At 38.8% G+C, this 13,243-nt stretch overlaps 1 protein-coding gene and 1 long non-coding RNA gene across 15 annotated transcripts in view; one reads left to right on the top strand and one right to left on the bottom strand.

The window, feature by feature from the left end:
- The window catches only part of EML4 (EMAP like 4), a 157,701-nt gene extending 146,075 nt beyond the window's left edge, over positions 1-11,626 (top strand). For 13 of the 14 annotated variants that reach the window (XM_070236395.1, XM_070236394.1, XM_070236393.1 and 10 more), the window contains 4 exons: positions 4,109-4,196; positions 4,720-4,818; positions 7,949-8,079; positions 8,768-11,626. In XM_070236395.1, coding sequence (XP_070092496.1) covers positions 4,109-4,196; positions 4,720-4,818; positions 7,949-8,079; positions 8,768-9,241 — 792 coding nt within the window. In that variant the 3' untranslated portion in view covers positions 9,242-11,626. The remainder of the gene's footprint in view (positions 1-4,108; positions 4,197-4,719; positions 4,819-7,948; positions 8,080-8,767) is intronic. The other variant, XM_070236399.1, reaches the window with a different exon arrangement.
- On the bottom strand, positions 5,113-7,645 carry LOC106781748 (uncharacterized). Its single transcript, XR_001378481.3, has 2 exons — positions 7,530-7,645; positions 5,113-6,266 (listed from the first exon to the last, which is right to left on the bottom strand). It is a non-coding gene; the product is annotated as an uncharacterized lncRNA (long non-coding RNA).
- Positions 11,627-13,243: the final 1,617 nt, after the last annotated feature.

Here is a 13,243-nt window from a genome sequence, read left to right as displayed (position 1 = left end):
CCGCATTAAGGTAGCTCTGAGATTTGGAGTTGATAATGTATGTAAAGCACCTAAACAAATGCCCTATTCAGAGAAGGTACTCAGTAAGTGTTAGGTGTTATGAGCAGGAGCAGCAACATTATTGTCAGTAACAAGATGAGCCCTGCGTTATACCTGGGGGTGTTTTTCAGCATTTAACATGAATCTGTGAAAAAGTTCAAAAACAGTTTTTAAATTATGCACAGTTGTATATTTTCTTTGAAAGAGTTTGTGTTCTGATTGACCTAAAGTTTCTATTCTACTTGCAGTGGGATTAAGATTATTTTATTCTGCATCTGATTGCCAACATAGTGGCTTTCTGTTAGACTCAAATTCCTGTGTACCTGTTAACACTGCTATTCAAAAGATCTTAGCCCAGGAGATATACTATATTGAAGTTGCAGTGATGTACTAAAAAGCATTACAAGTCTGTTAGAATAGGCAAGAAGTGCTGGTAGAAATTAAGGGTTCCTTTTGCCAGGATTTTGGTAATTGAAAATATATATCAAAAAGACAAGTGGAAAAGACTTTCAAACTGCCTACCTAGAAATCTCCAAGAAAATAAGCCATGAAACTAATGCAGTATTTCAATACGGCAGTAGGATTCAATCTTACTGTAACAGGAATTATATTGCATTATCTGGTGACTTAAACAAATGAGGGATATGTTCTCATTTAAAAGAAGTCATCAGGGACTCAGGATCCTTCTTTCTTTCTACTCCATCATCCTCAATAAGATGCTGCTGCAACTCCAGTCATCACACCCTAGTTCCAGGAAGACAGGATCAGAGCAAGGGGAAAGACGACACTCTTCCTCCTAAGTCGGTTCTCTTAAAGTTTTCCTGGAAGCCCCACTCAGTAACTTCTGGCACCCCTAGCTACAAAAGAGGTTGGGAAGCACAGTGTTTTAGCTGGGCACTAGGGGAGAATGTGGATTGGACAGGCAAGTAACAGTCTACACTCTAAAGATCAGCTTTCCCTCAAACCAACAAAACACATCAAAAATGTGATGGAGGAAAAAATCCTATTTGCAGTAGCAACAGAAGCTATAGATGCTTTGAGAATAAACCTAGCCAGAAAAGCACAGGAAGCTATATGAAACACAGCTGAAGACAAACGAAGAAGTGAAAAAATAGAGATATAATGTGTTTCTAGATGAAAAGACTTGATAAAATTATCTTTTCTCTGCAAATTATTCTCTAAATTTGATGCAGTCTTACATTTTCAACATATTTACGAGCTTGATAAAATGGTTCTAAAGTTCATCCGAAATTTTCCACATACCACAAAACTATCATAGTTGGCTGAGAATAAATAGGCAGATAGACTAATGGAACAGAGAAGAGAGTTCAGAAATAGATCTCTGTTTATATGGAAATGTACTAGATAATAAAAGGTATTTCAAACCAGTAGAGAAAAAATGGACTGTACCTGTGTTATCCAGCATCGCAGCTGCTAACCACAACTTTCTGTTTATGAAATTAAATACAATTCAGTTCCTGGGAGCACTATCCATACCTCGAGTACTCGGAAGCCACACATGTCCAGTTGCTGCTGCACTGGACTGGGCAGAGCATATTTTCATCACTGCAGAAAGTTCCATTGGACAGCACTGCTCTAGATGGTGAAGGGACACCTGAATACCTACTTAGGAAAACAGTTAGGTACTTGTTACTTTTTAAAAAACTCCCCAGGTAATTTTAATATACAGCCAGGGTTGCAAACTACTGATGTAGATCGATGACAAGCCTCCATGTAACTTAACTGACAAAGATTTAGCTAAACTCTTTCTGATTTTTCCAGAATAGTAGTCATGAGCTCTGTCACTTGTGATTGTTGTGTTACACCATTCAGCTACTTAATGGAAGTAATGAAAGTGCCAGCGTAGAATACCTTCCTGTTTCTTTTCAAGGAAGTAGGCTAGATTTTGCTCCCAATTGTGTCTGTGCCCTTGGGGTGATATTTGAGGGTATTTTCCCCCCAGGCTGTGTGTGTACCTTCCATGGCCTGGGGGGGGCGGGGGTGGCAAGGACACTCTGAGATGGTGTCTGGGAGGGTAACATTATAGACCCTTAACAGTTGCATTTAATCTTTTCTTTGCTTATTTATTGGAATCCATACTAAGGAAAAAATATTCTCTTTGCTTTCCAATATGAATTGATAACTTCCCCAAGGTCTTTTCTAAATTTAGGGACTTTTCCTACTCGAATCCTTTTTGAGAATATTTTATATTGATTTACCTTCTAAATATGTTCTGTGTTCACCACACATGTGAGTTACATGAATATTATGCATACACACAGTGCTTCTGATGCTCTTCTAAGTAGTGCTAATAAAGACTTTCACAAAGATTCGGATAAGATTTGTAAGAACTTCTGCATTAGGATGAGTACTTCTTGGAGGACTTTGCCATGATTAATCTGGTTAAATCATTCATGTAGCAGCAGTTTTCTTGTCTTAGAAGTGTGGCCTCTCCAAATGCCAGGGCCAGGCATCAGACCCATGTGCACTGTGAAAAGGAACTGTGAATGCCATCCTCCTGCCATATTCAGAAAATATCCAAGAAACACATGCATCTTTCTGGCATTGAAAATTGAGTTTTTGTTAAATTGGTAGGTTTCCTGTGCGTCTAGCAAGTGATTCCCGATCTGTTTTCCAATATACACCTAATCTCTGGTGATTTCAGGAAGCTTCACATTTCTCAATTTCATATAATTTAAATTTATTTAAATATATAATTATGTGTATTTGCTGCAACACTGTGGTGGAGATCGTAGCTCCAGAGAGGTTTTAGGACATGTTAGACTTCAGAAGGGTACTGGAATCATTAGAATACTCTGTGTCAATCATTAAAAACCATGCTTAAGGTACTTTGACTCAAAAAATAAAACCATGTGAGCAGAAAACTAGTCATTCAAAAAGTACAATAGAAATGAAATGTGTTTTACCCCAGACTGTAGGAGATAAAAGTGATTTTGAATTTCTGTCAACTTTGGTAAACCATAAGACCTGTGTGATTTATCTATTTATAGTTTATTGGAAATCATCAAATGCTTACATGTTAAGCCAACAAAATACAGCATTTAATAGCTTTTTTGTTTTAATTCCCAATGTTAGTAAAATTTAAGCAGAAGATGATTACTGGGGGCTGGCCCCGTGGCCGAGTGGTTATGTTCGCGCGCTCCGCTGCAGGCGGCCCAGTGTTTCGTTGGTTCGGATCCTGGGCGCGGACATGGCACTGCTCATCGGACCACGCTGAGGCAGCGTCCCGCATGCCACAACTAGAGGGACCCACAACGAAGAATACACAACTATGTACCGGGGGGCTTTGGGGAGAAAAAGGAAAAAATAAAATCTTTAAAAAAAAAAAAAAAAAAGAAGATGATTACTGTCTTCCTGTTTAAGGAATGTTTTAAGGAATCAGATGATTGTATTGGGTCCAGCTGTTGTGAAGGAGTGCAGTGTTGGGTGACTTTTCCCCCAGAATATTCTCTGGAAATAGGAGTTTTCCCAGGAAACCTCATGTGGCTATGTATATATGCCGTATTCCTCAGTCTCCAGGGTGTACCATGGATACTCAGGAAGCAGCCCAGGAAAACTGTACTCTTTGTACACAACCTGGAACCAATACTTCATTCTCAACAAATGAAGTCACTCTAATAGGGACACTGTGACTTGAAATAAGGCCTGAGTTGTATCCACTGCAGTGTCCTTTAAGGTACAAGTTTAAGAGACAGTCTTTCTTGGAAGTCTGCACAGGCAGTAGGTGCTTGTTGTTGGTATCTAGGTGGAGAGGCCAGCTTAATGTTTCCACTGTGGTGAGATCTCTTTAGTTGCAAAGTTCTGTCAGAACTCTTCATGTATCACTGGCATCTTCACATACCTGCATCATTGAATTCCAACAAGATAGGTAAAAAAGAACTAAAGCCCTGCTGTGAGCCCTGTTCAGCTCTAGAGGCTGTGTTACTGCTCTCTGTACTTGAGGAATTCCAGGTGAATGGCTACTCGGAAAACACTTTTGGCTAACTATTAAACTGTTTATCACTCAAAACTCTAAAAGCTTTCTAATAGTTGATCTGTTATTTCCTAGGGACATTCCAGCTATATCACACACCTTGACTGGTCCCCAGACAACAAGTATATAATGTCTAACTCGGGAGACTATGAGATATTGTACTGTAAGTATGAATGATCATGTATGGCTGAGATATGTCTGTCAGGGCGCAAATGCACAGGCTGCGTGGAATTTGAATTGTGCAGAGAATGCATTCTGGCCCCTCTAACCTGACAAAGCGTCTGTTACTGTGAGCTAAGGAGTGAGAATCTTAAATGTGGTTCACTACTCCAAGAAAGTAATGAATTAATTTTAATGTGTAGACATGTGTCGTAAGAAATTACTCAGGGAGATTGATGCTGCTCTGAATGTTTTGTATTTAACAACTTTTCCTGGAGGCAGGAAGGAGTATAATGGATGGGCATTTATGCTTTTTAAAGAAAAGAACAACTTCAGTGGGAAACAGTTTGTAGTTCTATAAACCCTGTTAAAGTAAACATTTTCTTTTCCCTTTTAAATGTGTCTTAATGTTTTTCAGTGTATGGATTATAAATACAAGTAAACGTGGCTAGTTTGAATCAAGATGCACTTTCAAATGCATTTGTACACAAGCACTATGATTATACTTCCTGTTTCTAAATTTAAAGGGGACATTCCAAGTGGCTGCAAACTAATTAGGAATCGATCGGATTGTAAGGACATCGATTGGACGACATACACCTGTGTACTAGGCTTTCAAGTCTTTGGTAAGAACATGGCACCTGATGAGAAAAGGCAGTTTGTGGGATTTTGATATATAATATTTACTTGCTTAAATTTCTAAATGAAAAATAGTCTACATGTGTTCTTTAGTGTTATCAATATTAATACCAGATTCAGAGAAATTCAGTGTATTAGTATTGAACCAATATGAGGTTTACTCTTTGCAGAATCCAGAAGACTTTTGGTTCCCAATAATATGAAAGACAATTAAAAGGAAAGGAATTTACATGATAGTACTTATTGCCTTACTATTTTTTTCTCCAAGTGAAAACTGAAGCTTTTAAATTTATAAAGGCATTTTAAAAATAGCTTTATTGAGATATTATTTACATACCATATAATTCACCTATTGAAAGTGTACAATTCAGGGGCCGGCCCAGTGGCATAGTGGTTAAGTTCGCACACTCTGCTTTGGTGGCCTGGGGTTTCTGGGTTCATATCCCAGGCGCTGACCTACACACCACTCATCAAGCCGTGCTGTGGTGGTGTCCCACATACAAAATAGAGGAAGATTGGTACAGATGTTAGCTCAGGGACAATCTTCCTCAACAACAACAAAAAATATGAATAAATTAAAATAATAATACAGTGTACAATACAGAGGTTTTAGCATATTCAGAGAGTTGTGCAGTCGTCGTCACTAACTTTAGAATTAGAACATTTTCATCACCCCAAAAAAGAAACGCTCTGCCTATTAGCAGTCATGCCCCACCCGTCCCTTCTGCCACCCCCCAGCAACCACTAATCTTTCTTTCTCTAACAATTTGCCTATTCTGGATAGTTCATATAAATGGAATCATACAACATGTGATCCATTGATACTGGCTTCTTTCCTTTCGCATAGTGTTTTCATGGTTATTCCATATTGTAGAATGTATCAGTACTTCATTTATGGCTGAATAATATTTCATTGTATGGATATACCACATTTTGTTTATCATCAGTTGATGGACACTTGGGTTATTTCCACATTTCAACTATTATAAATAATGCTGCTATGAACAATCACATAGGTTTTTGTGTAGACATGTTTTCATTTCTCTTGGGTAAATACCTAGAAGTGGAATTGCAGGGTCAAATGGTAACTCTGTGTTTAACCTTTTGAAGAACTGCCAGACTGTTTTCCGAAGTGGCTGTACCATTTACATTCCCACCAGCAGCGTACGAGAGTTCAGTTTCTCCACATCCTTGTCAGTAGTTGTTGTTCTTTTACATGGGGGTGTCCAGTTGTCCCAGCACCATTTGCTGACATATAAAGGCATTTTTAGTAGACATTATTTAAAGATAAAATTTGGCGATCATTCCTAATCTGATGATTTGGACATATCTAGAAATCTGTCCTCAGTGACAGTTTTCTGTCTTTCCCAGTCTGTAGGTATCCTTCCAAAAAGGTTAGAAGATAAATGGAAAAGTTAAAATAATTCAGCCTTGTCTGCAAGGAATTAGAAAGAGATGTTATACTCAGTATAGTCATGCATTGATTAACAGCAGGATATATTCTAAGAAATGCATCTTTAGGCGATGTTGTCGTGCAAACATCACAGTGTGTGCTTACCCAAACCTAGATGGTATAGCCTACAACACACCTAGGCTGTATGGTACTAACCTTATGGGACCGCCATCATATATATGTGGTCCGCTGTTGACCAAAATATCATTATGCGGCACATGACTGTGATTACAATCCTGGATATGGATGTAGCATGAATACCTAAAGCAATACCCAAAATATTAGTCCCTTCCCTTATATATCTCTGCCTTCTGAAAGTCAGACTCTACTCCAGCCTGATCATAGATCTGAACACTTCTCCTTTTTTATGAAGAAGATTCACCCTGAGCTAACATCTGTTGCCAATCCTCCCCTTTTTTTGCTTGAGGAAGATTAGCCCTGAGCTAACATCTGTGACAGTCTTCCTTTACTTTGTATGTGGGATGCCTCCACAGCATAGCTGATAAGTGGAATAGGTCCATACTTGGGGTCCAAACCTACAAACCCTGTGCCACTGAAGTGGAGCACACGGAACTATAACCAATCGGACACGGGGCCAGCCCCCGAACATTTCTTTATGCTATGTGCATTAGAAAAATAATCCAGGGCCAGCCCTGGGGTGCTCCGCTTCAGTGGCCTAGGTTTGGTTCCCAGGCACAGACCTACACCACTCATCAGTGGCCATGTTATGACAGCGACCCAAATACAAAATAGAGGAAGATTGGCACAGATGTTAGCTCAGGGCCAATCTTCCTCAGAAAAAAGAAAAAAAATCCATTATAGGTACTTGTAACTTAGTTATTTTAATGAAACAGAATTTATTAAGAGATGTCGATTAAGAAATCTTTCAGCTTGTTTTAGCAAATTTACCAAAAACATATTTGTTGTCTACAGTAGTATTAAACCATAGGAGATCAGCATCTCCACCCTTATATATTCCATAATTGTAGTCTAGCCTAATAGAGGTTTTTGCTAATTATACTGACCATGATCACCAGTACCTCATAATGATTCAGAATAATTAAATTTGCTATGTTTTATCTTTGGACATAGATAATAGTTCCAGGAAAATTCTGTGGGACAGCATGGTAGATTAGTGGATGGCCTATGCATTTCCATCAAGAAACAATCTCTATAAGGTTTTCTTTGAAGTGCCTACCTGAAAGGGGGCAGTAAAAAAAAAAGTATAAGTTTTACATAGCTTACCTAGAGTCCACTTTGAAGAATTAGTGCTAGGGCTTGCTTTCTGCACCTTGCTGTACAAGTGACTGAGAACTTCCCCTCCAACCAGAACCTTTAAAATTGAAGAGCTTATTGTTGAGGTGAGTCAAGCTAAAACTAAAATGATTTATTAGCACCACCTGCTGGTTACTAGTGAGTACTTTGAATCTTTAAATTTTCCATTTTGAGGCTATTTTGATTTACTTTTATTATTAGATTTTGGATAAAATTTCATCATTTGGATAAAGTGTTGAGCCACTAAGAAATTTGTAAGGGAAATGTTCGCAACTAAGAGTTTGAACACAGACGAAAATTACTAAGATTCTAAAATCAAGTAAACCTATGGATCGTCAGAGATGTTCTTCAGGCTAACTTTCCTGCACCCCTGTGTGTCCATATCAAAGGTGTCTGGCCGGAAGGATCCGATGGGACAGATATCAATGCTCTGGTGCGATCCCACAACAGAAAGGTGATAGCTGTTGCTGATGACTTTTGCAAAGTCCATCTGTTTCAGTATCCCTGCTCTAAAGCAAAGGTAAAATCAATTTAATACAGACTAGTGTTGTCAGGCTTTTTGTTTAGGGATAATTTTGTGTCAGTGGTGAGAAAATATTTATGAGGTTACTAGTTATTCTCCGGGATCCTGCGATGCACTGAGGGAAAAGAGGGCCGTCTGTACGTGTCCTGGCAGGCATTACTTGTCTTCTCCTTCCTCATTAAGGTTAAGGAGAAGACAGTTACAGAAGGCAGCTGGTGATGTTTTATTACATTTTTATTTATTGTCCAGTTGTTTTTCATTTTGATTTTTGGCAGTTTTAAATTTCTCTTAAACATTGAAATATTTTATTTGTTACATGTATGATCAACATTATAAAACTCATGGAACTGTTTCCTAAATCACCTATAATCCTGCCAACCTAGTAAATTCTCCCCTAACCATCTCAGTAGAATGCTTACTAAAGTCTGACAAGTATACCAACCTGACATCCAGAAGAGACAGACTTTGTTACCTTTTAAAAAAATTAATTCTGAAAGTATAGTTGTCCCATTATTCTGTTTTGTTTCTCCCATATAAATAGCTATGTATTAAAAGGAAATTACTGCTAACTTTATTCCTCAGATCTGATGACGTGTGGCTTTGATTCGAGTTACCTGTTCAGAAGCTGATGCACTGCACTGCTGAAAAGAATGAGTAATTTTCCTGTCTGATTTATTTCATATAGGCTCCCAGTCACAAGTACAGTGCCCACAGCAGCCATGTCACCAATGTGAGTTTTACTCACAGTGACAGTCACCTGATTTCAACTGGTGGAAAAGACATGAGCATCATCCAGTGGAAACTTGTGGAAAAGTTATCTTTGCCTCAGAATGAGATTGCAGCAGATACTACTCTAACCAAAGCCCCCATCTCTTCCCGTGAAAGTGTCATGCCGTCTGAGACTCCCACACTGCCTCCTTCCCAGCCCTTAAATGAGACAGCTGAAGAAGAAAGTAGAATAAGCAATTCTCCCACGCTTCTGGAGAATAGCCTGGAACAGACTGTGGAGCCCAGTGAGGACCACAGCGAGGAGCAGAGTGAAGGGGGCAGCGAAGACCTTGGTGAGCCTGTTTATGAAGAGCCAGCCAATGCGATAAGCGAGGAGCAGAGTGAAGCTGCTGTTACCGAGGACCAGCAAGATCCTGCACCCCTATCCTAACACCAGGCCTTCAGTGCGACGATCTTTTCTCTTTCAACTGCATGTGATCTTGTGATAGAGTTCAGATAACAGGCCGGGAAGTGATGGAGAATGACTATTGATCAAGATTTTGGTTTCCACATGATTTGTTTTCTTCAGTAGTCTTATCTTCCGTCTCAAATGCAGCTGGCCTAAAGGTTCAGTTTGGTGTGTGTTGAAAATTAACCAAACTTAATAGTAGGAAAAGACTGAAGCATTAATTATGTCTCAGAAATTACTGTGTGTGTAAGTGGTATGGTGTAAATACTGGAACAAAAGCGGCAGTTGTATAGATTTACGATAAACCCCTTGTTATCTGAACATATTTTCTTCAGGAACAACGAGAGGCACCACAAACACTGTTACTCATCTACTGGCTCAGACTGTGCTACTTTGTTTTTCCTGAGGCAGAAAAAGAAATCAGAAAAAAAAAAAAAAGCTAGCTCTCTTACTGAGATACCCTCCCATCCCAAATGTCTAGTGGAAATTTTTTAGTTAAGAAAAACTTCAGTATTGCCATGAGCAATGGTGTTGCCTTCTTGAATACCAGTGCCGTTTCTCACACTACCGATAGCTGTCCAGGTGTGCTTGTTAGTTTACTGTCTAGGTGCTGCCTTTCCTAAGTCAGGGTGAGGAACAGTCCCGTAATTTTTTGTGTGCAAATCTGTTCTATCTTAGAACTAAGAAAGCAGTGGTTTGTTAAAGAGCTTTTAATGTATATTAAACCATTGATACTCAGAAATAATGGATTCCTGCAAGGATTCCTTTACTGGCCTAAACATTTTCTAATGTTTGGCATTCAAGTGAATGGAAGGAAAAAGACCGCATGCCTATAAAACTAGACTGTAATAATTACTTGGCTAATTTTAGCTTAGCCTTCATCATTATTTGTTCCCTCAATAATAGGAGAAATATAAATACAGTTAGTTTAAACGATTGAATTGGTGCTTGAAATTCAGTGGTTTAGTTGTAATTTTTATACGGATTAATTCTATTGAGGGATAAGATACTCAGCAAATTGCAAATTCTTTTTTACAGAAGTGTGAATAACAGTCACAGTAATTTTTTATAAATTGCATACTTAATAGACTTGCTATATATGGTAATTTTTCTCTGGTGGAGTTGCTATAAGCCTTGCAATTCTAATGTGGCTATCCTCTGCTATTTTGGGCAATGCATGTATTATGCATTGGATAGTTGTTTTTTTAAGTTTTATCAGATGACTATGTTTTTCTTAAGTACATGTTTCCTACTTTAAAAATAATTACTGACAAATATGCATTTCCTATATATTTGTTTATACTTTGATTATAAAAAAAACTTTCTGGTTTATTTTTTAACTTGCTGCATTGTTTTGATATCCTTTTTTTTGGTTAGATGTTTAGAAACTTTGGATGAGTTCAGAAGTCTTAAGTATGCAAGTGTTTACGTGATTGTGCCATTCCAGAGTGCATCAGAACTGTCATTCCCTTCTAGTATCTTCTCAGGAGTAATACAAATCAGGTATTTCATCATCATTTGGTAATAGACAAACTCCAGTGAACTCCCTAGGACACCCACAACGTTTATATTCACATGCTGTATGTAAGGGTGTGGGTATGTGTGAAGAGGTGAGTGCAGACCCTTACTCTGTGTTTGTGTGTATCTCTATATAAGAAGATACGCGCCACATTGAAAATACTCAGTGTATAATCTCTATGTGTATAGATATATGTCCATGTATATCTCTTTCCTTTTGTTTACAACTGTTCAAAAAAAAAAACCTCAACATAGTTCTCTTCAAAAGAAGAGAGAGAGATTCCAAGCAACCCATCTTTTTTCAGTATGTTCTGTACATAATTAGCAGAGAGCATCAGTAAGCATCAGGCATATGTATCTGCCTATTAGCAGCGGTGGTTAAATCATCAGGTCAGCATGTGCTACTCCCTGCAAGAAAAATACTATGAGATGAAAAGTAGTTCTAGGAGAAAAAAAAAAGCATTTCTTTAAGTGAGGGATACAGCTCTCCCTAAGAAGCAGGGAGTTTATTTTGGGACATCAGTTACCTTTGGGGTTGCTGTGTACAGTGATTTATAATCGTGATACTCTTGGGTGGTAGTTTCAAAAGACACTACTAATATGCAGAAAGCGTTCCAGTGCTCTATTGCTGGCAACTACTGTTTAACAGTCAATTAAATCTGTGATAATTGTTGGAAGTGGGTGGGATTATGAAATTGTAGGTGTTTTTAGAAAAACTTGTGAATGAAAATGAATCCAAGTGTTTCATGTGAATGTTGAGCCATTTCTATCATGCATTCCTGTCTCATGGCAGAAAATTTTGAAGATTAAAAAATAAAATAATCAAAATGTTTCATTTGTTTCTCTAAATGTGTCTTAAGTCTTTCTTCATTTATACTGCCAGTTTCCATGACTCTCCAATTACCAGAAGACAGGACAATTCAGAAGAACTCATTTATCAGTTGACCGCTGCTGCTGCTATGGATACAACCATTCTGGTAGTAATGAACTCATAATGTTAAAGGAAATTACTGCTTATTTATGCTTCCACTTAATAAGGAAATAGCTTCATTGTAATTTATTTCACATCTACACTTTCTCTAATGTTTAACGTTGGACAATCCTGATGATCCTGGTTACCTGCCTGACCTGACTCCACTGCCTGCTGCTGCCTCCCTGGGGTTGGCTCCGTGCAGTCCTTGAACTCAGCAGGACACTACATTCCCTGCTTTCTCCATCTGTCCCGTGTTCCTTAGTGACACAGATCCTCTGTAACCACAACCATAAATTGGCTGCTACAAATTTTTCTTTATGAAAAATTAGTTTGAAGATTCCATACATTCCTCAATTTTACCACTGTTGAAATTATGGGCTTTTCACTAATACTTTATTCATCTTTGGTGACTATGAATATATGTGCACAGCCACTCACATGTACCGACCTGAGAAAGGCTGTCCTGGGGTAGGAATTCCTGTTTCACCAATTCTGAGACAAAAAGCTGATGGGTACGAGAACAAACCCACTAAACAATTTCTTATTGATAAAAAAGGAGATGCACAAAAGGAGCTTGTTTATGGGAAAATAAAGATGAATTAGATCTTGGACACCCTGAGGTATTTCTGTAACTTCTAGAAGGAACCAGGTTTCCAGCTCAAAGTTAGATCTGAAATGAAGAGTAAGGACAAGAACATATTTCTAGGGCAAAGCAGACAGACTGAAGAGCAGATCTGTAGGACTTGTATCAAGATGACCTGCCACTGGAGGAGCACCTGTGTGGCCAAGCAAGCTGCAAACACCTGGCTCTCAGGTAGTGATGGGCGTCACCTGTAGGCGAGGAGATGGGTTGGGAAGACTTAGCATCTAGCCCATGTTCATTAAACTGGATAAGGGCCATGCCAGGACTTCCTGTTTTATAACTTCAAAGCTTGCCTTTCTTCCACTTACACTGGGAGAAAGACATTTACAAATGGAGGAAGAAGGAAAGGATAAGGGTAAAGATTCAGAGATTTTGGAAAGGCAATAGAAATAGAAGAGGGCCTGTGTCAGTCTCATCCTCAGTCCAGGATGAGTGAGCTCACCGCCTGCAGCGATGCTGCATGTCTGTGTCACCATCACAGAAACCAGGCCCTACTGGAGAAGCCGCCTTGTCTTGGACACCGGGACTGGAGTTGTCAAGGACCACAGAAAGGTCTCCGGGCATTTTTCCCCAAAAACAGACGCAACCCTTTGTAAAGGGGTAGCTCCTGCTCTCCTCCCAGGGGCTCAGATAATGTCAGACCTTTTGTGCTAATTGGCTCCCCTTTTCCAAAGGAAACCTGATTTTCTACTCTACCCTCATTAATGATCCCTACAACAACCTTAAATGCTCTGACAGAAAGAAGACAAACTTCCCAGCCAAAGGAATAGAAAGAGAATCCCAAATGGAAAAAAGAAAGCTGCATTGTTTCCTCTGGAAATGTCAGCCTTTTTCATTTTTGTATCCATGG

Source organism: Equus caballus, chromosome 15, assembly GCF_041296265.1.
Source record: "Equus caballus isolate H_3958 breed thoroughbred chromosome 15, TB-T2T, whole genome shotgun sequence".
In the NCBI taxonomy this organism is placed as follows: Eukaryota; Metazoa; Chordata; class Mammalia; order Perissodactyla; family Equidae; genus Equus; species Equus caballus.
The sequence above is the reverse complement of the archived record's forward strand: the minus strand, read 5'-3'. Positions and strand labels throughout refer to the sequence as shown.